We start from the raw sequence: 24901 nt of genomic DNA on the forward strand, positions 1-24901 counted from the left end.
CAAATTTTACATTTTTTGGAATTTTTTTACTATTTATTAAGTATTTAACAACATCGCTATATTCAGATCGTTTAATTTTTGTACCCATATTAATAAATAGTAAAAAAAAATCAGAAAATATAAAATTTGATCTGCAAGTACATTTTAACATATCCATCAAGCTGAACGGTTTGGATCGATTGTTTGGACTTTGTAAACATATGGTGTAATTCGGTGTCACCAAAAAAGAGTATAATTGGATCCCTCCTCTAAATTTAAAACCTAATTTCCTGAATTAATGAAATTATATTACTAAATAAGGAAATTAAGTTGTTTGATTACTATAGTTTGTAGGATTTTGGTTTCACCACAGTTCTTAATTAATGTTGAATTAATTTACTTGAGCTAAAATTTGAGTTGATAGTTTTGAGGATTTGTAATTGATGAAAGAAATGTTGAATTAATTTACTGGAGAGTGCAATTAACTCACAATCACAATCACAATCACAATCACAATCACAAATACTATTAGTATTAGTATTTGATTTGTGACTGAATCTCGGCTATTTCCATTCTATTGATATATTATTTGGGTTTAACTAATTTTATTTTATAGTCTAAAAGACTCAAGAGTCAGCACTGCAGCGGGTTGTGGAGCTAGAACTGGAGAAGAAGAAGAAAAAGGAGGAGAAGTATTTCTTCACTTCCCGATCAATCCAAATTCCAACCCCATCCCGTCGTCATCGATCCATCCATTGATCGACTGACTGACCGACTGACTGGACTCTGGAGATTAAAGGAACAACCCAACAACAAAGCCCAACCAATTAATTAATTTAATGGCGGCGGCGACCAAGAAGCCATGGGTGGTACCTGCGCCAGTATACCAACCGGTGGAGGACGCTAACTGGGACAAAGCGGAGGATGCGCCGGGACCCAGGTGTGGCCACTCCCTCACCGCCGTGGCCCCTACCAAGAACCACGGCCCTCGTCTCATCCTCTTTGGTGGTGCCACCGCCATCGAGGGAGGAGGAGGAGGCTCTTCACCATCCGCTCCCTCCCTCCCTGGCATTCGTTAGTTTTCTTTTTCTTTTTTTTCCTCTTTCAATTTATATGTTTAGCTAGCCACCTAATTCATTCCACCTTCCTTTTACTTCCTCACTGTCTACTGTCTATATTTAGCATTCATCCAATTCAGCATCACTCACTAAGTAACTAGTACCAATGCTTCTCAGATCAGATCCAGTTCTGTGTACTTCCACTTCTCCATTTCATTCATTATAAACATTTTTAAATTAAACAACTTTGAGATAACTGATGCCTTTCAGCTAATGGCCTCTATGATTTGTTGCACGTAGGGCTTGCGGGTGTCACAAATTCTGTCCACTCTTATGACGTGGACTCCAAAAAATGGATCAGGTTTGTCTCGTCTTTATTTGCATCCCCAATTACATGTCCAGTTATTTTTCTTCTTTTTGAGGATTTCATATGGTTCTAGGTTGTACATCTTGTTTGGGTGTTTTGTAGGGCCAAACATAAATCATTGTTGCTCTAATTAAAAGCATGGCATATCTATGCCAAATGTGATCCTTTTAATTTTTTTTTATAGAATCCATCCAGTTGGTGAGGCGCCTTCACCAAGGGCAGCTCATGCGGCAGCAACTGTTGGTACCATGGTTGTTTTTCAGGTAACTGCTCATAAGGTCTAAATAACAGTGATTATTTTATTTTAGAAAGGAATTACAATAATTATAGTTATCATTTTATTTTATCACAGCGCAATAAGGAAAAAGATAGTCTAATTATAGTAATTGTTGTAATTTAGAAGAATATCTTTGTATCTTTCATGCATATTTTACAAATAAGGGCTGAGTTTAGATTTCGCAATAGAGATGCTAAACACGTTGATGATGAGCGACAGGAGATATCTTCTTTTTTGAGTCACTGATAATACAATAGACACTTCTGCAAATATTGTAATTATTAATTCTTTCACATGCTCAACTTTTCTTGTTTTTATGCTCTGTTGGCAGGGTGGCATTGGGCCAGCTGGTCACTCAACAGATGACCTCTATGTGCTTGACCTCACAAATGATAAGTTTAAATGGCATAGGTGAACAAACTCGCTGGTTTACATTTAAATTAAGGATGACAGTATAATATGGTACTAGTACTTTTTGTGGGTTCTAATGATATGTTGTATGTTAAGCATATACCTCAAATTAACGTCATAAAAGATAGTCAAACAAGAATTGTTATATTGATTGGTATGGATCCGGTACATTCATGTACATTCAGTGCTGAACTGGTATTATCGTTTACTAATTCTTTTAGTTTATATTGCTTATGATAGGGTTGTCGTTCAAGGCGCTGGTCCTGGGCCCCGCTATGGCCATACAATGGACTTGATAGCACAACGTTATCTTGTAACTGTTAGCGGCAATGATGGTTAGTCTTTTCTTTCTAAATCTATCGAGTCTCTCTCTCTTTTTTTTCCCTTTTAGTACATCTTCTCGAGGGGTGATAATGAATGAGAAAAAAGGAAAGGATCACCAAAGCAATGTAAAACTTAAATTAGCTAAGACAAGTCTTTTGGAGAATGGCTACAACTCTGTATCCGGTAGAAGCATTGCCAAAAATCTTTTTTAAAAGAGTATAAGCATACTGGGTTTGTTTGCTAAAACTTAAAAGAATGATCTTGTTGAGTAAGTTTCTGAGTTCTCAACCTCTTTGCATCTGTCAATGTAGTTGTATTAAATAATGATTAACCATTTTGAGGCGAATAACAAATCGAGTTAATTAAGTACAGGGAAGAGGGTATTATCAGATGCATGGGCTTTAGACACAGCTCAAAAGCCATACCGCTGGCAGAAGCTCAACCCTGATGGTGACCGACCTTCGGCTCGGATGTAAGCTTACTCACCAGCCAGCTTCCTTTTCTTTCTTCTCTTATTAAATTTGTATTAAGTTGCATCTCATTGTGTTTTCAAAACAGGTATGCTACTGCAAGTTCACGCTCTGATGGTATGTTGTTGTTGTGCGGTGGAAGAGATGCATCTGGAATGGTAATGACTCCAATTTTATCGTTAATTCTGGTTACAATCCTGATAGGGTTCAACCTTCATTTATATTTTAAATATCATGTATTTACTATAAAGATAGTAGATAACATATCATGTATTCACTATAAAGATAGTAGATAACATATCATGTATTTTATTTTATTTTATTTTTCAGCCACTGTCAGATGCATATGGGCTGTTAATGCATACAAACGGGCAGTGGGAATGGACTCTTGCCCCTGGAGTTTCTCCTTCTCCTAGGTACCAGCATGCAGCGGTATGCATGCTCCCTTCTTTTAATGAACATGTATTGGTATAAGTAGGTTAACATGAGTAGTATTTCAACCGATGACCACCATGCCTACGGAGACTCGATCTGTACCCATTGCAAGCCTAAAAGATGCCAGAGACCTCCAGTTGACTTTGTGAATCCGGTTGGGTTTCACTTCTATCCTACCCCAACTTGTTTGGGACTAAAGGCTTTGTTGTTGTTGTTGCTTTTTTTTTTTTTTTGTGTGTGTGTGTGTATGAGAGTAGTTGGGTTCTTTAATGGGGAGATCCTAACTTAAATAGATGCCATACTCTTTAGGTTCAGGTTCAGTAATGCTGTACAAGACTATACTATTAGTCTCACACAGCAGAAATAAAAAGGAAAGTGCCTTTGCAGTGTTGATGCTGAATCAAGGAACAATAACCTACTTGAGATAGTTAGTTTTGTAATATGCGAGTACCAATTGCACATTTTTAGTGTTAATTTTGATGATTAGTTGTGCACTTTTGGAATCTGCACCACACTGTACAGTTAGACGGACCTGGTGCTACAAGTAGAAAATGGGACAATAACCGTGAGATCTACTTGTGGCCTTTTTGCAGTTTAGTTATTTATCTTGTCAGTGCACATTTCTAGGTGTTTGTTGGGGCCCGTTTACATGTTACAGGAGGTGTGCTGAGGGGAGGCCGGTCTATTGAAGGTGAAGGTGCCATTGCAGGTATGTACCTTGTGTTTTGTTTTTTTTTTGCCTTACCTTCATTTTGGTTATATTCAGGTATGTATTGCTATGGCTCCAGACCAAAAGGTTATTGGAACTGGGTCAATACACTCATGGAAGTATCGTTGTCCTAATAATTTTAATAGAGCTGTGACTAGGGGTGTTCATCTGCTCGGTTCAGTTTCAACCGAACCGAACTAGGCAAACCAAAGTTATAATTCAGTTTCAAAGATAGAACCGAACCGATTTATCATTGCAACCAAACTGAACCGAACCAAAGTTTTATTCGGTTTGTTCGGTTCAAACTGAAATATATTAATTTTTTTATTTAAAGCAATAGATTTATAATAAACCGAAGTATATAAAGAAAAAAACTGAAGTATTTAAAGCAATTGATTAAGAAATAAACCGGGGTAGTAAGAAATAAACCGGGGTAGTAAGAAATAGACCGGGATGGTCCAAACCAAATTCATAATATATAGAAGTTCGGTCGGTTCGGTTATTTCGGTTTTGAAAATTTTCAAACCGAACCGAACCGAAGTTATAATTTAGTTTAGAAAACAAACTGAACCGAACCATTAAACTGAAAAACCGAACCGTTTAGTCCAAACTAATCCGGTTCGGTTCAAAACCGACTTAACCGGACCCAATGAACACCCCTAGCTGTGACATCATTGTTCATTTGTTTCTTAAATTTGTAAAGTGCTGGATACTGCTGCTGGGGTTTGGCTTGATAGAAATGGCACCGTTACCTCTTCTCGCAACAAGCCTTTGAGTGACCCTGATCCCTCTCTCGAACTCCTTCGTCGCTGTCGTCATGCGGCTGCATCTGTCGGCTCTCAAGTTTTCATTCATGGAGGCCTCAAAGGAGGTATTTCTAATTGTATCAGAAAAAAATTTGGGCTGTTATGGTTTCAGATGGATTTACTGTGTGGTCTGCCTCATATCAGTACATGAAGTGCAGTTTGTACCAGTATCTAAGCCGGTACAAACTTAGTGTATGTAGAAATTGAGTAAGAAAACCCAGGTTGTTTCTACTTTTTGTTGGGTTGTGCATTTTTTTATTGTTCTTTTCTTGTGCTTATATTTTCTGGAGGAAAAATACTTAGACAATTCTTTTAAACCTCTCTAATTAGAATTATGCTCTGCTTATGAAAGTTAAAATTCCTTTAGAAGTTACAATGCTTTGTTTTTTATGCACCCATTATTTGTATCTTCAACACATGATCATTTTTCCCATGTATAACTTGAACAGACTTGCTACTTGGGGATTTCCTTGTGGCAGAGAATTCACCTTTTCGTTCTGATTCTGGTACTTCATTGAACAACTCTGACAGAGTTATGTCAGAGGCAAATGAGAACTTGCAAGGGTTTGGTTCTTCTTCTGCCTTGAATCACCAGTCCGCAAATGGCAGAGCAGATGGGGACCAGAGATCAATTGACATGCTGACCCAGGCATCGACTGAAGAGGCAGAGGCCATGAGTGCTGTGTGGCGAGCAGCGAGGGAAGCGTCAGTGGCCTCTTCTGAAGGAAGCCTCTCTGATGAAAAGGAAGCCGAGTCTGAGGCTGATGACAAGTCCCCAGTCTCTGCAGATTCAGCTGCTACTGATTCGATTCAACCCGATGTCAAACTTCACCCAAGAGCTGTATGTCTCATGTCCTCCACTTCATTGTCTCTTCTATCGTATAGAGATAGATTTATATGATATATGAGTGTGCATGCACGAGTGCATATTGGCGTCTCTGATTTTTGCTTTTTTCTGTTTTCAATTATTCCCCAAACAAAGGTGGTGGTTGCTAAAGAGACGGTAGGGAATCTGGGAGGGATGATCCGGCAATTGTCACTGGATCAGTTTGAGAATGAGAGCAGGAGAATGCACCCATCGAATGCAGAATCGTCAGCCCCTTCGAAGAAGCACCTGAACCGGCAGAAGTCTCCCCAGGGGCTGCATAAAAAGGTGATATCGCTCCTCCTGAGGCCGAGGAACTGGAAGCCCCCGGCCAACAGAGCCTTCTTCCTTGACTCATATGAGGTGGGGGAGCTCTGCTATGCAGCAGAGCAGATCTTCATGCAGGAACCCACTGTCTTGCAGCTCAAGGCTCCCATCAAAGTCTTTGGAGACCTCCACGGTCAGTTTGGTGACCTCATGCGTCTCTTTGATGAATACGGCTTCCCCTCAACTGCTGGCGACATCACGTTAGTTGACGTTGTTTCACTCTCATTCCAGCTTTTCAAAAACAGTCAGTTTTATTTGGTGTTCTCTGATGAGGCGGCATGCTTTTTTCAGGTACATTGATTATTTGTTTTTGGGAGATTATGTTGACCGTGGCCAACACAGCTTAGAAACCATTACTTTGCTCCTCGCTCTCAAGGTAAGTTCCTAACTAACTGCCCAAACGCAACAGCAAAACTCCTTTTTGTTCCTTTTCTATTGTTAGGATTAAAAAAAAAAAATGCATTTTCAAGTTCAATTACTTATTTCACTTACAGGAGTTTCAAAAAATTGCAGATAGAGTACCCTGAGAATGTACACTTGATAAGAGGAAACCATGAGGCTGCTGATATAAATGCTCTTTTTGGTTTTCGCATTGAGTGCATTGAGCGAATGGTAAGGATCCTAAGAACGTTCTACATATAGCATGCTACCCATTTAGTTAATATACATATTTTCATTATTGAAAGACATCGATTCCCAAAAGTTTAACAGGCAATAACTCAATCATCAGGTAAGTAGTTTGTGTGGACATGATTTATGACATGGGCAACCAAAACGTTGGCTTGATCCAGACGCACGCAAAGTATTTAATTGCTTGAGTTCCAAACTTAAATTCTTCATAAGAGAGAATCACCTTTATCCCCCCCAAAGGGCCTCCAATTAATTTTTCTGTCCTGAGGTTGTGTTGTTATTTCAGGGCGAGAGTGATGGCATATGGGCGTGGACACGATTCAACCAGCTATTTAATTATCTTCCACTGGCTGCTATGATTGAAAAAAAGATCATATGCATGCATGGTGGTATCGGCCGGTCAATCACCTCAGTTGAGCAGATTGAAAAGCTTGAGAGACCCATTACAATGGATGTGGGATCAATAATTCTAATGGACCTCCTATGGTATGCTTAAGCGGTTCTACCATAATTTTTATTTCTTTTTCAAAGCACGTAATAAATTACCTTTTCAAGGCATGTCTGCAACGAAAAGTCTCCTCCGTGTCCTTTATTTACAAATAGATGCCTTAATGTAGCTGCTTTAAAAGAAGCTCCCTGTAACTATGATGATGTGGTCAATCTGTGTGCCGTATCAAAACATAGACGTCCATAGACTAGAGTTGATGGGAACTTTTCTCACCTTACTAACTACGACCCTTTTATTCATAAGCAAAATGACAGTATACCATAAAACAGTGCAAATGAAGGAACTATGTCAATTGCTGTTGTTAAGTAGGGAGATGTTACGAATTCACTATGATCTTTATATATATTTTGAGGTTCAAATGCCTCCATTTTTTGTGCCTCCACCATGCCTCCATTTTTAAAAGCGTTAATAAATCAAAATTTAAATCATAAATGTCAAAATAAAACCGTTAGATGTGATTTATGTTATTTTCTCTGTGTTCATTAAAAAATATCACATTTCGATTTTGTTTTTATGTGAATCAATCATTTGAAAAATCAACGTTTAGAAATTATCCACATTAGTACGTTTTTGCAACCTCTTGATGACAACCAAAACAAAGTTGAAATGCCATAATAAAATGATGTAGATCATTTTCAATGGTTTTATTTTGACTTTTAAGTTTTAAATTTTGAGTTATTAAAATTCTTAAAAATGGAGGAATGATGGATGCACAAAAAATGAAGGTATTTGAAACCCTCATATAGTAAATAGCTTAACAAACGTTTTGATATTAGCCAACCTCTCTCTCTATATATATATATAGTGACTAATGTGCATTCGTAAGCATATGGCCAGATATGCATACGGTCCAAATTTGAAATTTCAAAATTCAAAACATCGATCTGAACCGTTCATCTTGTTCTCCATACAAATATGTGCTTGGAGACCAAATTTTACATTTTTTTGAATATTTTTAATATTTATTAAGCCACTTTGAAAATTGCTGATCCAACGGTGGCTGCTAATTTTACTGTTTTGTTAAGCCACTGTTGGATCAACAATTTTCAAAGTGGCTTAATAAATAGTAAAAAAATTCAGAAAAATGTAAAATTTGGTCTCCAAGCACATATTAGTATGGAGAACAAGATTAACGGTTCGGATCGACGTTTTGGATTTTGAAATTTCAAATTTGGACCGTATGCATATCGGACCATATGCTTACGAATGCACATTAGTCACACTCTCTCTCTCTATATATATATAATATATAGAGGAGGGATCCAATTACACCATTTTTTGGTGACATCGAATTACATTCTATATTTTCAAAGTTCAAACAGTCAATTCAAACCGTTTAACATGATGGATATGTTAAATGTGCTTGCAGATCAAATTTTACATTTTTTTGAATTTTTTTACTATTTATTAAGATGAGTACAAAAATTCAATGGTTTGAATATACTGATTTTGTTAAATACTTAATAAATAGTAAAAAAATTTCAAAAAATATAAAATTTGATTTGCAATCACATTTTAACATATCTATCATGTTGAACGGTTTGGATCAACTATTTGAACTTTGAAAATCGAGAATGTAATTCGGTGTTACCAATAAAGGTGTAATTGGATCTCTCCTCATATATATATATATATATAGGATTTGGCTACGGTGCTATGGGTTGCACAGAGGGTTACGGTGCTACGGTTCAATATTCGAGTTTTCAAAATTCTAACGGTCGATCCGAATCGTTCATCTTGTTTTCTATATTAATGTGTTTGGAGACCAAATTTTACATTTTTTGGAAATTTTTTACTATTTTTTTAGATTTATTGAATATTGTTGTTTTTTATGGTTCAGATTTGTCTGAAAAACAACGGTTTACAATAAATCTAAAAAATAGTAAAAAATTTCCAAAAAATGTACAATTTGGTATCCAAACACATATTAATATGGAGAACAAGATGAACGGTTCGGATCGACTGTTAGGATTTTGAAAACTCGAATATTGAGCCGTAGCACTGTAGCCCTCTATGCAACCCATAGCACCGTAGCCAAATCCTATATATATATATAGAGAGAGAGACTAATATGCATTCGGTAGCATATGGGCTGAAATGCATACGGTCCAAATTTGAAATTTCAAAATCCAAAAAGTCGATCTGAACCATCCATCTTGTTCTCCATATTAATATGTGCTTGGAGACCAAAAATTTTACATTTTTCTGAATTTTTTTACTATTTATTAAACCACTTTGAAAATTGTTAATCAAACGGTGGCTTAACAAAACAGTAAAATCAGCAGTCATAGTTGGATCAACAATTTTCAAAGTGTCTTAATAAATAGTAAAAAAATTCAGAAAAATGTAAAATTTTTGGTCTCCAAGCACATATTAATATGGAGAACAAGATGGATGGTTCAGATCGACTTTTTGGATTTTGAAATTTCAAATTTGGACCGTGCATTTCAGTCCATATGCTACCGAATGCATATTAGTCACTGCTCTCTCTCTCTCTCTATATATATATATATATCTATCTTCTGTGTAACAGTAGGTGTGTGCTTAAAATTAAGTAGCATATGTTGAGATATTTTATCATCTTTTTCACCTTTTTTTTTTCAGGTCGGACCCAACAGAGAATGATAGCATAGAAGGTTTAAGACCGAATGCAAGAGGACCTGGCCTTGTTACATTTGGGGTATTCCTTGTTATTTTTTCTCATTGTTTTTTCCTTCAAATGGCTTTAAAGGTATGGTGTTGGTATATAATATCAGTGCCAGAGGTGCAAACCATGGTGTCAAGTCTGGTAGAGTTAGGTTCAATGAAGTTGATCATCAATTGTGGAGTCTCAGGTCACCTAGGTCAGGCCAACTCAATTTCAGGCTGGTGCATTTCTGATTTTTTGGGGTTGGGTTTTAATGTGTTCATTTAGTTTTAGGTCTTGGTTCATTTCAGGTCTCAGGCCATTTTGGTCGGGTCCTATCAGTATCAGGATGTAGCTTCTGGTATGAACTTTGAGGTACCAGGCTGTTCATGTCTAGGGCTTAAAGAGTCATTTTGGGTTAATTGGTCATTATCCAGGGTCCTCAACTAAAGTTATTTTGGTAAAATGCAGCCAGACCGAGTGACAGACTTCTGTAAGAGGAATAAATTGCAACTTATTATAAGGGCTCATGAATGTGTCATGGATGGTTTTGAACGATTTGCACATGGACAGCTCATCACACTATTTTCAGCAACTAATTATTGCGGTAATTTTAGTTATTATGTTATAAGAATTCAGTTGTCAGAGTCTCAGATTCTCCTGACTGTTGATGGTCTGGTTTAAGGGGTATCAAATTTCTGAACAATCCGAACTGCCTCAGACCAATACAATGGCTTATTGGGTCAAGTCTTGGTGTAGAATTTTTCAACCTGTCATTTGTTGGGTCAGGAACAGGTGAGCAGCCATGATCTGATGCAGCCCATTTTACAGTGGTTCAGTGTCTGCAAGGTGGCCCCACAAATGTGGATAATAAGAGGAGATGAGAAAACCAAAAAGTTTCCCAAGAGTGGGATTTGATCTCAGGTCTATATAGCATCCATAGTAAAATCAATACCCCAAACCCAACTTCACGACCTATGCCGTTAACGTAGAGATTTAGTCCATGTGGCTCGGATCAGGTTAAATCTTTGACCCATGACTGTTAGCCCTTAGGGGTCAGAAGCGTTTTGAGGCATCTGGACCTGGCGGTGGGTCGGGTCGGGTCGTTAGGATCCGTATAAGAATACTAATAGAACTTTGCTGATCTGACCGATCTAACCCATTGACATCCTACTGGCTAAGTAGTGGTATTGGAGTGAACTATATAACTGATCCCTGATATTGCAATCGGTATTTGTTGGTGCAGGTACGGCAAACAATGCAGGGGCAATTTTAGTGGTAGGAAGGGGGCTAGTAATAGTGCCCAAGTTGATTCATCCCCTCCCTCCACCGGTTCAGTCGCCCGAAACCTCACCTGAGCGTACCCTTGATGACACCTGGATGCAGGTTTGTCTCTTTTCCTTCTTTTTTTTTTTCCTTTTCTTTTCTTCTACCATCAATTTGAGTACTTGTACCGGTGCTAATTTAGTATACATGTATAAATGCAAATGCAGGAACTTAATATTCAGAGGCCACCAACTCCAACCAGGGGCCGGCCGCAATCAGCAAATGACAGGAGTTCTCTTGCTTATATCTGATTCTAATTTCTTCTCTGCTGCCTCTACCATCCCTTCCTCTCCACTCCATCTGCCATTCCAATTAATAGTCACAAATCATATCAATTTTCTGAAAAGGTTTCCAACACTGCTTCTTCACAACCATTTGGAAACCTGACAGCTTAATTTTTTTCCATGTACACTGTGAAATGACACCTTTTATTCGTACACCTCTACTCAGTGAAATGTCCCATTTACCCCCTATAAGCATGAAAGTACTTGTGCCCCATCTCCCTTTTACATTAAATATGTTTGTAGAATGACCCTCGTTCATTCTTTTCTTCTTTCTTTCTTTTGAGTCTCAACATTAACAAGAAGTAAAAGAGGGCTAGCTTTTTTTTTTTTTTTTTCCTTTTTTCTTGTAAAAAAATAGTAGAGTATATGAGGTATTTGGATCATTTCAAATGGGTATCTTAACTGTACAATGGCCAAACATGCAACTTTGATCATGCTATCTCTGATAGTATGTATGTTTGATGAAAGAAGGGTTTTGAAATTTTTTCTTGAAGTGGGGTAGGGGCAGGGGCAGGGGCATAGAATGTTCAAGTTCTTGTGCCTGTTGATAAGTTATAAGAGTCATGTATGTTGGAATGTTGTAATCTAGCCTGTACATCATGAGTTAATTAGACGAGCTTTCTAGTGTTTGTAAAATTAGGCATTGAAAGAGTTGCTCCTTTTGTACATTATGGATTTTTTTTTTCTCTCTCTTTTGGCTCCTTGTAGAGCAATGTATGATTTCTTCTATTTCTTGGCTCATGTTTTGGTGTGTATGATTTGCAAATAGTTTATTTATAATGGATTATTCTTTCAACAATCGTCATTGGCAACTAGCTATCTGAATCTGATACAGGTTGACCCAACGCTATTTTATTAAGAACAGACCGGACCTGACCAGATCTGTTCTATTATGTACAAAAGGAGTCGCGTTATGGATTGAACCGTGCTATGAATTTATATCTCAATTTTTAAAGTTTAAAATAAATTGCAAAATTATAAAATTGTGAAATTTGACCTCCAAATACATTTTGGTATGGAGATTAAGTTTAATGGTTTGAATTGACTGTTTAATCTTTTAAAATAGAAATATAAATTCATCTTTTAAAATAGAAATATAAATTCATAGCATGGATCGATTCGTAATATGTATATTATCACATCCTTACTCTTTTTATATAGGAATTTTTATACGATTGATTGTATTTTTTTTATAGATATTTAGAGTTTATTTAAAAATAAATATGTATATTTACATTTAAGAAAATTTATAAAAGTTATCATTATAAATATTAGTTTATTTGAAATCTATATTTTCTTTAAACAAAGTTAATTTGAAATACAATCATGGATGGGATTGGGCTTTCAAATTATAAAAAACTATTCATACAATTTTCTTTTGTGAAGAATGAAAATTAATTATAGTACCGTGACATTTTATTCTAAATTATATACAAAATTATACATAAAAACAAAACAAAACAAAACAAAAAAGTGTACAAATTGGCCCTTTTTTGTTGCAATTTTTTATATGCGAAGAAGAATATACTAATTAAATCACCAGACGATGCAAAATGAATAGCTAATGGTCAAAAGTTATAAGAAGGTTATCAAATTGAATTCATTAATAAAGAATAGAAATCGAGGATATATAATGTAACTGTTATAGAAAAAAAATAACTGAATCAATTAATTTGGTGGTTGCCGGTTGGTCTAACTTATTCATTTTATTAATCACATAAAATCACAAATTATTTTTCTAATTAATTACTATCATTGATTATAAAATCTTAAAATATAATTCATAATATATACACTGTTTATTTTGTGCACACGTGGCATCACTGTCGGCTCTTTCCCTCCTTTATTTACTCTCTCGCTTCCCTCAAAAAGTTCTAAAGACACTCAATTCCATTTCCAATTCAATACTTTCAATCCCTGTGTAAATCAAACCATGAGTAGTTCATCCAGGTAATGGGAATTGGGTCAGGGGCGGATTCAAAATTCTGTATACCTATTTGAGTATTTTCCATAGAAAATTGTAAAAAGATTATACTGCATATGCTCCTTCAAATTATACTATACCCAACAAATGCAAAAATTATCCCCATTTTCATCACTATTAATTTCTATCCGTAGATGGTTGAGAAAGGATAATAATGACAGTTGTCACTATTATTACCATGATTCATGGAATAAATATTACATATATGGGTATTATTTTATCTAAAATGTTCATATCAAGCACCACTTTTACATGAGCATGAGATTGAATAATAACTAGGAATAGAAAAAGAGATGTAAAATTGCAAAGTACACCTTGGTAATAGCCAACAGAAGCACCCTTGTGGAAAAAAGTATTCTTCAATCACTCGGTCAAGAATGTTGCACAAAGTATTCTTCAAGCACACCTTGACCTTGGTAGGTAGGGAATTACATCCTCTCCAGTACCTGATAAGGGAATCTTTTACAATTACTAGATCTAGACCGTTCTTTTTAACTTGACACAAATTCAAAGCCCAAAAATACTGCCCCTATGATGACCCGAATCTCAAACCGGTTGAGATTTAATCTCAAACCGTAAAGTGAGAGTAATCCTCTGCAATACCTGATAGGATACAGATTCCTTGGTAGTGACTACCAACCTAAGTCTCTATCTCTATTGGTGTATCCTTTCTCTCTCCCACTTTTTTCTACCAAGTTAGAACCATTCTTGTATTTTAATTTATTTTTTAAATTAAAAATATCCAATCTTCCTTAATTAGGTATATGCATATAAAGAGATGCTCTGAGGAGATTCTAGTGGAACAGCTGTACAAAAGAGTTTGAAAGTTTGTCTTTTGGTACAAGACAAACAATTACCAGGAAGATGTCTTCCTTGATAGTCTTGTGGTGAATGTAATTAACTATTTCAGTAATGAAATGGGTTTTCTTTTTCTCATGGACCTCCTATGGTATGCTTAAGCGGTTCTACCATGATATTTTTCTTTTTCTTTTTGAAAGCACGTAATAAATTCCCTTTTCAAGGCATGTCTGCAACAAAATGGCTCCTCCGTTTCCTTTATTTACAAATAGATGCCTTAATGTAGCTGCTTTAAAAGAGGCTCCCTGTAACTATGATGATGTGGTCAAAACATACACGTCCAGAGACTAGAGTCGATGGGAACTTTTCTCACCTTACTAATTGGGACACTTTTATTCATAAGCAAAATGACAGTTTACCATAGATCTAAATCTAATTGTTGGAACTTCATTTTTCTTAATTAAGAGCGTCGTTTTTTAAAATGTGCTTGGAGACAAAATTTTACATTTTTTAAAAATTTTGTACTATTTCTTTAGAATTTTTGAAAATCGTTGTTTTTCAGAAAATTCTAGACCATCAAAAACAGCAATTTCAAAAAAATTTGGTCTCCAAGTACAATTTAATATGGAGACCAACTTGAACGGTTCAAATTGACTTTTTGAACTTTGAAATCGCAAAATATGTGTGAAGTAAAACACTTGCTTTACTTCATGAAGCACTGTAGCCCAACTCTCTCTCTATATATATATATCTTCTGTGTATAAAAGGTAGGTGTGTGCTTAAAATTAAGTAACATTTGTTGAGATATTTTATTGTCTTTTTCACATTTGTTTTTTTTCAGGTTGGACCCAACAGAGAATGATAGCATAGAAGGTTTAAGACCGAATGCAAGAGGACCTTGCCTTGTTACATTTGGGGTATTCCTTGTTATTTTTTCTTAGAATGGTTTTAAATGTATGGTGTTGGGGTATTGCCTTGTTACTGTTGATGGTCTGGTTTAAGGGGTGTTAAATTTCTGAACAATCCGAACTGCCTTAGACCAATACAATGGCTTATTGGGTCAAGTCTTGGTGTAGAATTTTTCAACCTGTCATTTGTTGGGTCAGGAATAGGTGAGCAGCCCTTATCTGATGCAGCCCATTTTACAGTGGTTCAGTGTCTGCAAGGTGGCCCCACAAATATGGATAATAAGAGGAGATGAGAAAACCAAAAAGTTTCCCAAGAGTGGGATTTGATCTCAGGTCTATTACTATATATATATGCTGTTAATTAACGTAGAGATTTAGTCCATGTGGATCGGATCAGGTTGATTCTTTGACCCATGACTGTTAGCCCTTAGGGGTCAGAAGCGTTTTGAGGCATCTGGACCTGGCGGTGGGTCGGGTCCGTATAAGAATACTAATAGAACTTTGCTGATCTGACCAATCTAACCCATTGACATCCTACTGGCTAAGTAGTGGTATTACTATATATAACACTGATCCCTGAATGAATGACCCTCGTTCATTCGTTTCTTCTTTCTTTCTTTCTTTCTTTCTTTCTTTTGAGTCTCAACATTAACAACAAGTAAAAGAGGGCTAGTTTATTTATTTATTTTTGTTTCCTTTTTCTTGTAAAAAAAATAGGAGAGTATATGAGGTATTTGGATAATTTCAAATGGGTATGTTAGGTTTTCCTAATTATGCAGGGGTATCTTAACTGTACAATGGCTAAACTTGCAACTTCGATCATGCTATATATCTCTGATAGTATGTATGTTTGGTGAAAGAAGGGTTTTGAAAAAAAATTCTTGAAGAGGGGCAGGGGCATATATAGAATGTTCAAGTTCTTGTGCCTGTTGGTGAGTTATAAGAGAGTTGTGTATGTTGGAATGTTGTAATCTAGGCTGTACATCATGAGTTAATTAGACGAGATTTGAGATTTCTAGTGTTTGTAAAATCAGGCATTGAAATAGTTGCTCCTTTTGTACATTTTGGCTCCTTGTAGAGCAATGTATGATTTCTTCTATTTCTTGGCTCATGTTTTGGTGTTGTATGATTTGCAAATAGTTTAATTATTTATAATGGATTATTTTTTCAACAACCGTCATTGGCAACGCTATTTTATTAAGAACAGACCTGACCTGATCTGATCTATTATGTACAAAAGGAGTCATGTTACGGATTGAATTGTGCTATCAATTTATATCTCAATTTTTAAAGTTTAAACTAAATTGTCAACTCATAAAATTGTGAAATTTGACCTCCAAATATATTTTGGTATGGAGATTAAGTTTAACGGTATGAATTGACTTTTTGATTTTTTAAAATATAAATATAAATTCATAGCATGAATTGATTCGTAATATGCATATAATTATCACAGCCATACTCTTTTTATATAGGAATTTTTACACAATTGATCGTATTATTTTTTTTATAGATATTTGGAGTTTATTTAAAAATAAATATATATATACATTTAAGAAAATTTATAGAAGTTATCATTATAAATTTTAATTTATTTGAAATATATATATATATATATATATATATATATATATATATATATATATTTAAATGAAGTTTGAAATTAATACAATCACGTATGAGATTAGACTTTTGAATTATGAGGGTCAATCATATATTTTTGTTAGTGGAGAATGGAGATTAATTACAGTATCGTGATATTTTACTCTAAATTATATACAAAATCATACATAAAAACATTTTTTTTCTTTAAAAAAAATGATCAATTGACCCTTTATTATTTTAACTAGTTAAGTGCCCGTTCTTTGCAACGGGGAAATAAAATATTTATTTAGTAATTTTTAGATTATAAACTTACAATGTCACCAAAAATAGCTTTTGAATTTCGTAAATTGCAAGAAGAATGGATTAAGAGTATGTCTTTAATTTTATTAGTTGCAGTGCTTAGTTAAATTTTGAAATTTGTTTATTTATATTTGCACGTGATGTTATGGAAGATGATGGAAATAAGTAAATTAATTAATCTGAACTATATAAATGATGATATCAAAATAATGCAAATAATATTCTATTTTGTCATAACTGGAAAAGACATCAGTAAATCAAATTAAATTAATTGATTTATTATTATAGTGCATAACATCAATCAGATTCCGGTGCAGCTACATATAAAATGCTATAGAGAATTATAACATCAATTAGATTCCGGTGCAGCTACATATTCAATTTAATATTAAACAAATTAAATAATATCATGATAAAATGGTAAAAAGAAAGATTGGATACACGATTGGTTGTGTCATGTGTCAGACATCAATCACAGAATCAACAATGCATCTAATGTTTACATATCGTATGCACAGAGAGTTTGGCAAGGGGTTGAGGCGAAGATGGGTCATAGAATAGTCAAGCTGGAGCAAACAGTGGAGGTAAGTTTGCACAAATCAATGGAAGAAGTCTCTAATACAGTGTGGAGGAATCGAGGGTTAGGGTTTTTGGGCTTGTTGTTTTTATCTGAGGCGGAGAGGAGAGGCAGGGAAAAAGGAGATGCGACCAGCGGCTTGGCGTGGCGTGGAGTAGCACCGGGGAGGTCACCTTCAGCCTTTGTTGATGTTGCTTTGTCGCGAGCTAGGTGAGAAGAGTCGGGTCGGTGGCATTGAAAAGGAGAAAGGAGAAAAAGAAGAAGGAGACTGCGTGGGGTAGGAGAGAAAAAAAAAAAAAAAAAAAACACGTCCTCTCTGCATCGGGAAGAAGGAAAGCGCGTTCCGTACACAACAACAGAGATAAAAGGTGAAAAAAATATGTGGCGTTGAGATCCTGTTTTGTATTGAAACGGGTACATTTCTTTCTGAATTTAGATTTCTACACGATTAACAACATGAAATAGATATATAAAATTTAAATTAATGGTTAAAGACTGAGTTTGAAATGTATTTTTGATGAGTGGCTAAGATTTATAAAATGAACGGTTCAGATCTTTTCTTGACAAATAGAGGGTTGAATCCCAAAAGAATATGCGTGGTATTATAATAGTCAGGATTTGTTGCAATTTTTCTACTGCGAAGGAGAATATACTAATTAATTAAATGACCGGACGATGCAAAATGAATAGCTAATTAATGGTCAAAAGTCATAAGAAGGTTCTCAAATTGATTTTTTTTTTTTTTTTTTTTGAAAAATAGTGGTCATATTACTGATTTCATATTGAAATGAAAAGGCAGATGTAAAAGGTATCTAAAATGGAGACCTAGCTAATACAAGTACTTACACATTACATAAGTTCTTACATCATCACTTAGCAAAATGAAAGTATCTAACATGGGAACCAACAAAATATATATAAGCTAGCCTAGCTAACTGAGAAGAGTCCATATCAAAATATAACATAAGAAAGTAAGTAACTAAAAACAAATTAAAGCAATTGTTCATTAATTCGACATCACTAGACTCCAATATATAGCTAGAATCAATGAATCAATGAATCAATATATATCATCTTCATTACGTACGGTGGCCTCTTCCAGACGTTGGTTCTGAGTGATGGCCGGCCAATCTCCCCTGAATGACAGCAGCTAGCTAGCATGATCCCCTTCCTCTTCCTCTTCCATCTATGACATGCATGGTCAAGAGAAGGGTTATATTAATTATTGCATGCTTCGATCATCTTCCTCTGCCAAGAGTTACGTTCGTCTGAGAGATTCTTGACATCGATCGATCAGAGGATAATTAATATGAGAGACAGCTTTGAAAAAACATTAATTATCATTACGGGATTCACACCAAAAGATTAAATTAAATATAATACATATTAAGAGGTTAAATTATCTATACTAAGACTATTTTTCATACTTCGCCCAGAAATTGAAATATGTACTGGAGATAGTAATTTTAAATTCAAACAAATAATATAAAATATAATTTAATATGACAAAAATATATTTTTCAAATTTCAATATATGTTCACATAATAAAGTAATCAATTCCGTTTATTGAACTAGCTAGTATACCCCATAAATGGGTGAACATTTATCAATAGAGAGTTAAATAATTTTCAGTAATATGATTAAATTTAATAATAATTAATTGTTGATGCAATGATTAAAAATGCTTTCTGGAATATCATTTATCGTCTATCTTGATCGGATAATTCGTATGTACTGTTTCCTTCTCCTCATTAAAAAAAATATGTATATGTGATGTGTCTAAAAAAAATATAGCTCTTAAAACAATAAAATTTTTGGTGTCGTCTGTATGAATTTCCATACAAATAATTGTGTTGCTTATCGTTATATATTATATGTGCACGTACGTCTTTACTATTTAGAAAAATTATATTTATGTTCCAAATTTTCTTAATAATATCTTATACAAAAAATCATTTCAAACTATCTAGTTTTATTATTCAATAGATACTTTTGAGTCCAGCTAGTATGATATCAGTATCATTTCAGTTTATATAACACCAACTACAAAATCTATCGAATTAATTTCAAACGGTGAATCCAAACCATTCTACTTCATTAGTTTGTGTGTTTACATGCAAAAAATTATAATTTTTCAAATTTATTTAGTATCAAATCAAGCAGTCAAATGTGGGAGATTTTAAATTCATTTTAATATATTTATTTTTCAACATTTTTAACCGCTTTAGATTTTGCAGTATTATTTGTGCTTTAGATTCGTGCCAAGTTAAAAAAAATAATAATTTCAGACCGTCCGATTCAATTGTACTCAGTCAGATAACCTGAGGGGATGTGAATTCTGTTATTCTCTACTCTTTTTTTCTCTCCTATTTGAAGTGAGAAATAAAGAGTAAAAAGGAGAGCAGTTCCTACTTTTTCTTTTGAAAACAGCAGTTTGCTTTTGCGTTGTAGAAAAATTCTAACAGTTTGCTTTTGCGTTGCAATAATTAAGGAGGATAAGACATGGTGCATGACGAATGCGATCACTGCTTATGTCAGCAGGAGAAACTGATGATGTTGATGGCTTATTTCTAGCATTTTATAAAATTAAAATAAAATTTAAAAGGAAAAAAAATCGGATTATATCATAAATTCAGATTAGGAAATGTAGACTTATTTGATGAAACATTGATGTGTTGAGTGAATTGCAGATCTAATACCCTTGTATTTTATTGGAAGTGGAAGTATCGATGTTTTACAAGTAAGAGCAGTAGAGGAGAGGAGAGGAGAGGAACAAGAAGTCCAAGTCCAAGTTTGTCTCTCTTTTTTTGTGAAATCCAACGCGTCCAAGTTTCTGAGTCTCTGGCTTTGAATCACCACCATTCCTGATTCCACCAACCAAGCCTCAACAACCCAACGCCGCACCTCCCCCTCACATTTGAGACTTGAGAGCCTTTTAACTCTTAACTATAACTAACTCAGACTAATTAATTAATTAATCAAATTTAAGACGGAGGTGGAGGCGGGGCCGCGGGGGCTAACTAATTAATCAATTAATTCGGATTTGGAATTTGGACGGACCCTTCTCACTTCTTCTTCCCTTTCCTTCTTTCTTTCATTAGAGCTGCGGCTAAAGCAGCGGAGCTCCACGCCTCCACCTCTGACCTCTGACCTCTCCATTCATACAATTCCGATTTCTTTTGCATCCAAAGGCAGAGGTGCGCAATTACTACTTGAGAATCAATCAATCAATCAAGGTAACATCAATGCGTGGGAGGCGACCCTCCCGTCGTGGCGGATCATCCCAACAGCTGGTATACTTACTTTACTCTCTGGGGGCAATTTAATAGTAACAATTTAAATACAGATTTCTTAACACTTGACACAAATCAAATGTATCAAAACTTGAGCTTAATTCAGCTGCTCTTATCTCACCAATTCCCCTCGCAGGTACCGGATGATTCTTTCTCCATTGATGATGAAATATCTCATCTCACCAAGCTTAGTTCCCAGCCTGCCGATTCAACCCGTCGTTCTCTTTCCGGGCTCCGCAACAAACCTCTCTCTCTCTCCTCCTTTAAGCTTTTAGCTGGGAGGGAAGGGACAGGGAGGTTCTCCTCAGCGGATCGAGCATATGTTCTTGGTCAACACATACCTGTTAGAGGGCCATGGTATGTGGATAGCATGGATAGTGAAGCCTATGTCTCCAGATTTTCTGATGATGGATCACTTTTTGTTGTTGGATTTCGGGTATACAAACTTTTTTGTCTTTTTTCTGCATACATTTACGCCCTGTGTGTAAGCTTAACAACCAACTTTCAATTGCCAGTACTTAATGGAAGTTGGCACACAAAAGTTTTTCACATTGTTAGGTGTTAGTTATAAGCACTAAAAGTTATTTCTCTGCGAATTTCACAGCAAAATTCTGTACTCACTAATCCTCTTATGGTTTGTGTTTCCATTGTTTCGTGTTAATCAGGGCAGTCACATTAGAATATATGACGTTGAAAACGGGTGGAAAGTGCAAAAAGACATCAGTGCCCGAAGTTTGAGATGGACAATTACTGACACGGCTCTTTCAACTGATCAGCTCTACCTGGTTAGCAGTTTCATTTTCATATAAACCTCGTTACTCTGGTTAAGAAGTTCTTAACACATAGTTCTAGTTACATCTTATTTCAAGCTTATTAAGAAAACTGACAAACTAGAGCCCCTTTCTCCTCAAATTTCTTTTCTGAAATTTGTCAAAATATCTATTTTACCTGTATTAACATAGGAAGTTGTATTGAGGGCATCTTTCTTTCTTTTTGAAGATAAGAAAGAGAAGGCATGGTGATACTTTTCTTATTTTACTTCTGTAAGGGTATATGTTATGTTTTTGAGGTTTTATTGGGTATTGATTTACTTGCCCTTTGAGTTGAGCCTGTTCCAGACACTTGCAACTGAGTATACAGTGCAAGCATTATCTGTTTTCTGAAAATTTGACAAGCCTGGTCGAAGTTGCAAGTATTGCTATACAACCTTATCAGGGAAGATCAGATAACAATCACAAGAAGGCACTCCATCAACCACATGCTCTGGCAAATTGGGCACGTAGGAACCAGCAGACCTATACAGGAGATACACTAAAAAAATCTCAACAAGAGATGAAAATCAACCCTTACCCTGATGCAATGTTTTTTCGGTTCATTCCTCGCACACAACTGCAGTCCTAGCTAAATTTTTTTACTGGTATTAGGCAAACAAACGCTGATGCAGTGCGGTACCTTCCTCTGTCTACCGGACCACCACAATTTAGCAAGGATCAGTCCTAGGAACCTTTAGTTTGCATTTTTGTCTTTTCATTCAGTTTTACATTCCTAGCAATGATTTTATGTTTTCATTTTATGTTCGTTTTCATGAACGTAATTGTAGAACTTTTTTCAATTAATGGCATGCCTACGGTTTTTTCTCAAAAAAAAAAAAATGACAACCTTATCAAAACTGTTGATTTGAGAATGGCAGTTGCACAGTTTCTGATTCAACTAAGCATAATAGATCTTGATTCTTTGTTAATTTGTAAGATTAAATCAATTCATTTTTTTTTTCAGGCTTATGCGAGTCTAAGTCCAATCGTGCATATTGTGAATGTTCAGTCAGGAGGGACGGAGTCACGTGCAAATGTTACAGTATGTTCAGCTACATATTGTTCTTAATTTTAAGAAATATAAGTGCTGATCTGCAATGAGTAATACACCGTGCAATGTTGTAGGATGTGCACAAGGGTTTGGATTTCTCTCAGGGGTATAGCGATTATGATGATGTCTATGAACATTCCTTTGGAATATTCTCCATAAAGTTCTCAAAGGATGGGCGAGAAATTGTAGCGGGAACGAATGATGACTCAATTTATGTTTATGATCTCCTTGCCAACAAGGTCTCCTTGCGACTGCCGGCTCACTCTGTAAGCACACTTTCCTTTCTTATTATTATTAATTTTTTTTATTTTTACGAAGCAAAAGAGGATGGATAATTCATCCATACTGTTATTGTTTTTTGACTAAAAGGACTAAGCCCATTTCATTTAACTGAAACATAGGTGTTACATAGTTTTAGCAAATCCAGTTATATAATAACTGAATGGCGCATCACCAATCCATATAGTTGTTGTACTGCATTCAACATTATTGCTGATTGACGCTAGCAGTTACTTAGTTCTTGCAAGTATGCTTTTGGAGTCTGATATCATGCTGTTATATTTTCAGGCGGATGTGAATGTGGTCACCTTTGCCGATGAAACAGGACATATAATATTTTCTGGTAGTGATGACAGCCTGTGTAAGGTGTGTTGCTCTCCTGTTACTTTAAAAGGATAAAAGGGCATCAAATTTTAGTTAATGATTTATGGTGGAAGTGCTAACCAAAAGAATGAAAAAAAAAAAAAAGGTGTGGGACAGGCGTTGTTTCACGAGAGAGAAGCCAGCTGGGGTGTTGGCTGGACACCTTGACGGCATCACTCATATCGACAGCCGAGGCGACGGCCGCTATTTGATATCCAATGGCAAGGATCAGACCATCAAACTCTGGGACATCAGAAAGATGTCGTCCTCTGTTAAGTTGTGAGTACCATCTCTCCATAAAATTGACATTTATCTATCCATCTATATGTATGATTCTGCTCTTTCTTTTTTATTTGTTCCCTTTAGTTCTCCATCATGTAATTTAGTTACTTTTTGGTGCTGTTCCAGTTCGATTCCAAGAGCATACGACTGGGACTACAGATGGATGGTGTACCCGTCAGAAGCACGACACATGAAGCACCCGCATGATCAGTCCCTGGCTACCTTCAGAGGCCACTCCGTCTTGCGCACTCTTATTCGTTGCTACTTCTCCCCTGCTCATAGGTTCGTCCATCCTTCTGTATAGTTATTTACAATTTACTTTTAATTTTTGTTTGAAATAAAGTCTGACTGACCAATTCAGAAATGCAAATTACAATAACCTGATCCATAATGCATGCATTCTGATTTCTGCACTCTTTTGTCATGTTATTTGCTTCTAGCACGGGTCAAAAGTACATCTACACAGGATCGAGTGACAAGTGTGTCTACATCTACGACATCGTGAGATCTCAAGCTTATTTATGCTTTTTTTTATTATTATTATTTTACTTATTTCTTCTTTCTGGAAAACAAAAGAAGAGTGACTAAGTAGTAAGAGGATCCATTGTGATTGAATTCAGGTGAGTGGTGAAATAGCGGGTAAACTGGGATGGCATAGATCGATAATAAGAGACTGCAGTTGGCATCCACACCATCAAACGCTTGTCAGCTCAGCTTGGGATGGGTACGTCGTCAGGTGGGAAGCTTCCGGTGATGACGATGCCGATCCTTCATCTCTCAAATCAGAAAACCAGAAGAAACAGTCTGACCCCGAGAGATATCGGCATCCCTTTGAGCTCTAAATTCTGCTTTCCTTCCCTTATCTATGTATACCGTATGTACAAATGTATGTAATGTATCATGACAAATAATAGGTACAGTTTTGATTTGTTATTTGTTATTCGTTATTTTGGTTGGTCAACTCCTGTAAATGGGCACTGGAACTGTGCACAGTGCCAAATAAAGGATACCAGTGTAGAGCATGAAAAAAGATATCCTACAGCCAAAAAAAAGGAAAAGGAATAATTTGCTCCGTGTTTTAAATTTTAATAGATAGGGATTTGCTTTAGTAGCAGCAGAAATGGAGAGGGGTAACTTTATATCGAGGCAATAGCAATATAACCTATCCTTCTCCATGAATTTATACGACTTTTAATGTTTAATCTATTATCAGTATTTTTATATTGATCGATCACATTGTTGCTTC

At 35.6% G+C, this 24901-nt stretch overlaps 2 protein-coding genes across 8 annotated transcripts; both read left to right on the forward strand.

Annotated features, from left to right (window-relative positions):
- Positions 1-523: 523 nt before the first annotated feature.
- Positions 524-16156, forward strand: BSL1 (BRI1 suppressor 1 (BSU1)-like 1). Of its 6 annotated transcripts, XR_013512591.1 has the most exons (21): positions 637-1053; positions 1338-1398; positions 1589-1667; positions 2013-2092; positions 2333-2427; positions 2789-2888; positions 2975-3044; positions 3217-3318; positions 3949-4030; positions 4734-4901; positions 5286-5389; positions 5438-5677; positions 5819-6228; positions 6320-6404; positions 6542-6640; positions 6945-7144; positions 9771-9846; positions 10264-10399; positions 11039-11178; positions 11286-11773; positions 15823-16156. XR_013512591.1 is itself a non-coding variant. In XM_078305821.1 (19 exons), the coding sequence occupies exons 1-19, from the start codon at positions 819-821 to the stop codon at positions 11367-11369; spliced, it is 2694 nt and encodes an 897-aa protein (XP_078161947.1). In that variant the 5' UTR covers positions 524-818; the 3' UTR covers positions 11370-12168. The 6 variants fall into 6 exon arrangements, 2 of the variants coding, with proteins under 2 accessions (XP_078161947.1, XP_078161967.1); XR_013512586.1 differs by having other exon boundaries at positions 524-1053; positions 5286-5677; XR_013512594.1 differs by having other exon boundaries at positions 795-1053; positions 2013-2143; positions 5286-5677.
- A 4402-nt stretch (positions 16157-20558) lies between these two features.
- On the forward strand, positions 20559-24901 carry LOC144557147 (LEC14B homolog). 2 transcript variants are annotated; one of them, XM_078305676.1, is made up of 10 exons: positions 20559-20868; positions 21005-21304; positions 21534-21653; positions 22645-22722; positions 22806-22997; positions 23299-23376; positions 23480-23652; positions 23782-23937; positions 24096-24156; positions 24276-24901. In XM_078305676.1, exons 1-10 carry the CDS (start codon positions 20821-20823, stop codon positions 24495-24497), a joined length of 1428 nt encoding a protein of 475 aa, XP_078161802.1. In that variant the 5' UTR covers positions 20559-20820; the 3' UTR covers positions 24498-24901. The 2 variants fall into 2 exon arrangements, with proteins under 2 accessions (XP_078161802.1, XP_078161808.1); XM_078305682.1 differs by having other exon boundaries at positions 20628-20868; positions 21539-21653.

The sequence above is a fragment of the Carex rostrata genome, chromosome 1, assembly GCF_964058835.1.
Source record: "Carex rostrata chromosome 1, lpCarRost1.2, whole genome shotgun sequence".
Lineage (NCBI taxonomy): Eukaryota > Viridiplantae > Streptophyta > Magnoliopsida > Poales > Cyperaceae > Carex > Carex rostrata.

Coding starts and splice junctions, on each gene's coding strand:
- LOC144557147 (XM_078305676.1), top strand. CDS start 20,821: ATGCGTGGGAGGCGACCCTCCCGTCGTGGCGGATCATCCCAACAGCTG. Junction 20,869..21,004: donor GCGGATCATCCCAACAGCTG/GTATACTTACTT, acceptor TTCCCCTCGCAG/GTACCGGATGATTCTTTCTC. Junction 24,157..24,275: donor GTGTCTACATCTACGACATC/GTGAGATCTCAA, acceptor GATTGAATTCAG/GTGAGTGGTGAAATAGCGGG.
- BSL1 (XM_078305821.1), top strand. CDS start 819: ATGGCGGCGGCGACCAAGAAGCCATGGGTGGTACCTGCGCCAGTATAC. Junction 1,054..1,337: donor TCCCTCCCTCCCTGGCATTC/GTTAGTTTTCTT, acceptor TGTTGCACGTAG/GGCTTGCGGGTGTCACAAAT. Junction 4,902..5,285: donor TCATGGAGGCCTCAAAGGAG/GTATTTCTAATT, acceptor TAACTTGAACAG/ACTTGCTACTTGGGGATTTC.